At 68.1% G+C, this 536-nt stretch overlaps 1 protein-coding gene across 1 annotated transcript in view; it reads right to left on the minus strand.

Annotated features, from left to right (window-relative positions):
• Nucleotides 1-536, minus strand: part of LOC102763424 (chromosome unknown open reading frame, human C17orf62) — a 4490-nt gene that overhangs the window by 1080 nt on the left and 2874 nt on the right. Inside the window, exons 5-6 of the mRNA XM_015559915.1 lie at nucleotides 418-536; nucleotides 7-56 (exon numbers count right to left, since the gene is read on the minus strand). The exon at nucleotides 418-536 is cut by the window's right edge and continues 15 nt beyond it. Of these exons, the coding sequence (XP_015415401.1) occupies nucleotides 7-56; nucleotides 418-536 (169 nt within the window). The remainder of the gene's footprint in view (nucleotides 1-6; nucleotides 57-417) is intronic.

A 536-nucleotide genomic window follows, 5' to 3' on the forward strand; every position in this document is an offset into this window, starting at 1 on the left:
CCGGGCGGTGCAGCTCCAGGAAGCTGGTGATGAGCCTGGCGATGGCTTCCACATCGCTGGGTCGGGCGGCACCGGAGGGAGGGCGGTTACCGCGGGAGAGGTGCACCCAGAAAGACCACAGCCGCTCACCCAAACCATGCACCTCTCACACCCGAGCTCCCCACCAGGACCCAGCACCTTCTGTCCTGGTCCCCATCCGCACCTGGCCCCTGCCCCGCCCTGTCCCGCTGGAACCCCTTGAGGTCCCCATGCTCTGCCTGTCCTCATGGGGACCCCGACATCGCCTAGCGGTGGTGGCACACCTGCCCCAGCCTCCCCACGGTCCTCTTCCCGTGCCCCCCCACGCTGGGCGTCTGTTGTGATGGGCGAGGGGCCCAGGCAGCAGCCCTGGCTAGTCCCAGCCCCGTCCTCGCTCACCTGTGGTGGCCCATGATGGCGTTCTGGGTGAGGGGGTGTGAGAAGCCGGTGGAGAAGCGCAGCACCACCACGTAGCCCTTCCCGAAGTAGCGCACCTTCTCCTCCTCCACGTTCACGTC

Source organism: Myotis davidii, unplaced genomic scaffold (genome assembly GCF_000327345.1).
Source record: "Myotis davidii unplaced genomic scaffold, ASM32734v1 scaffold211, whole genome shotgun sequence".
Lineage (NCBI taxonomy): Eukaryota > Metazoa > Chordata > Mammalia > Chiroptera > Vespertilionidae > Myotis > Myotis davidii.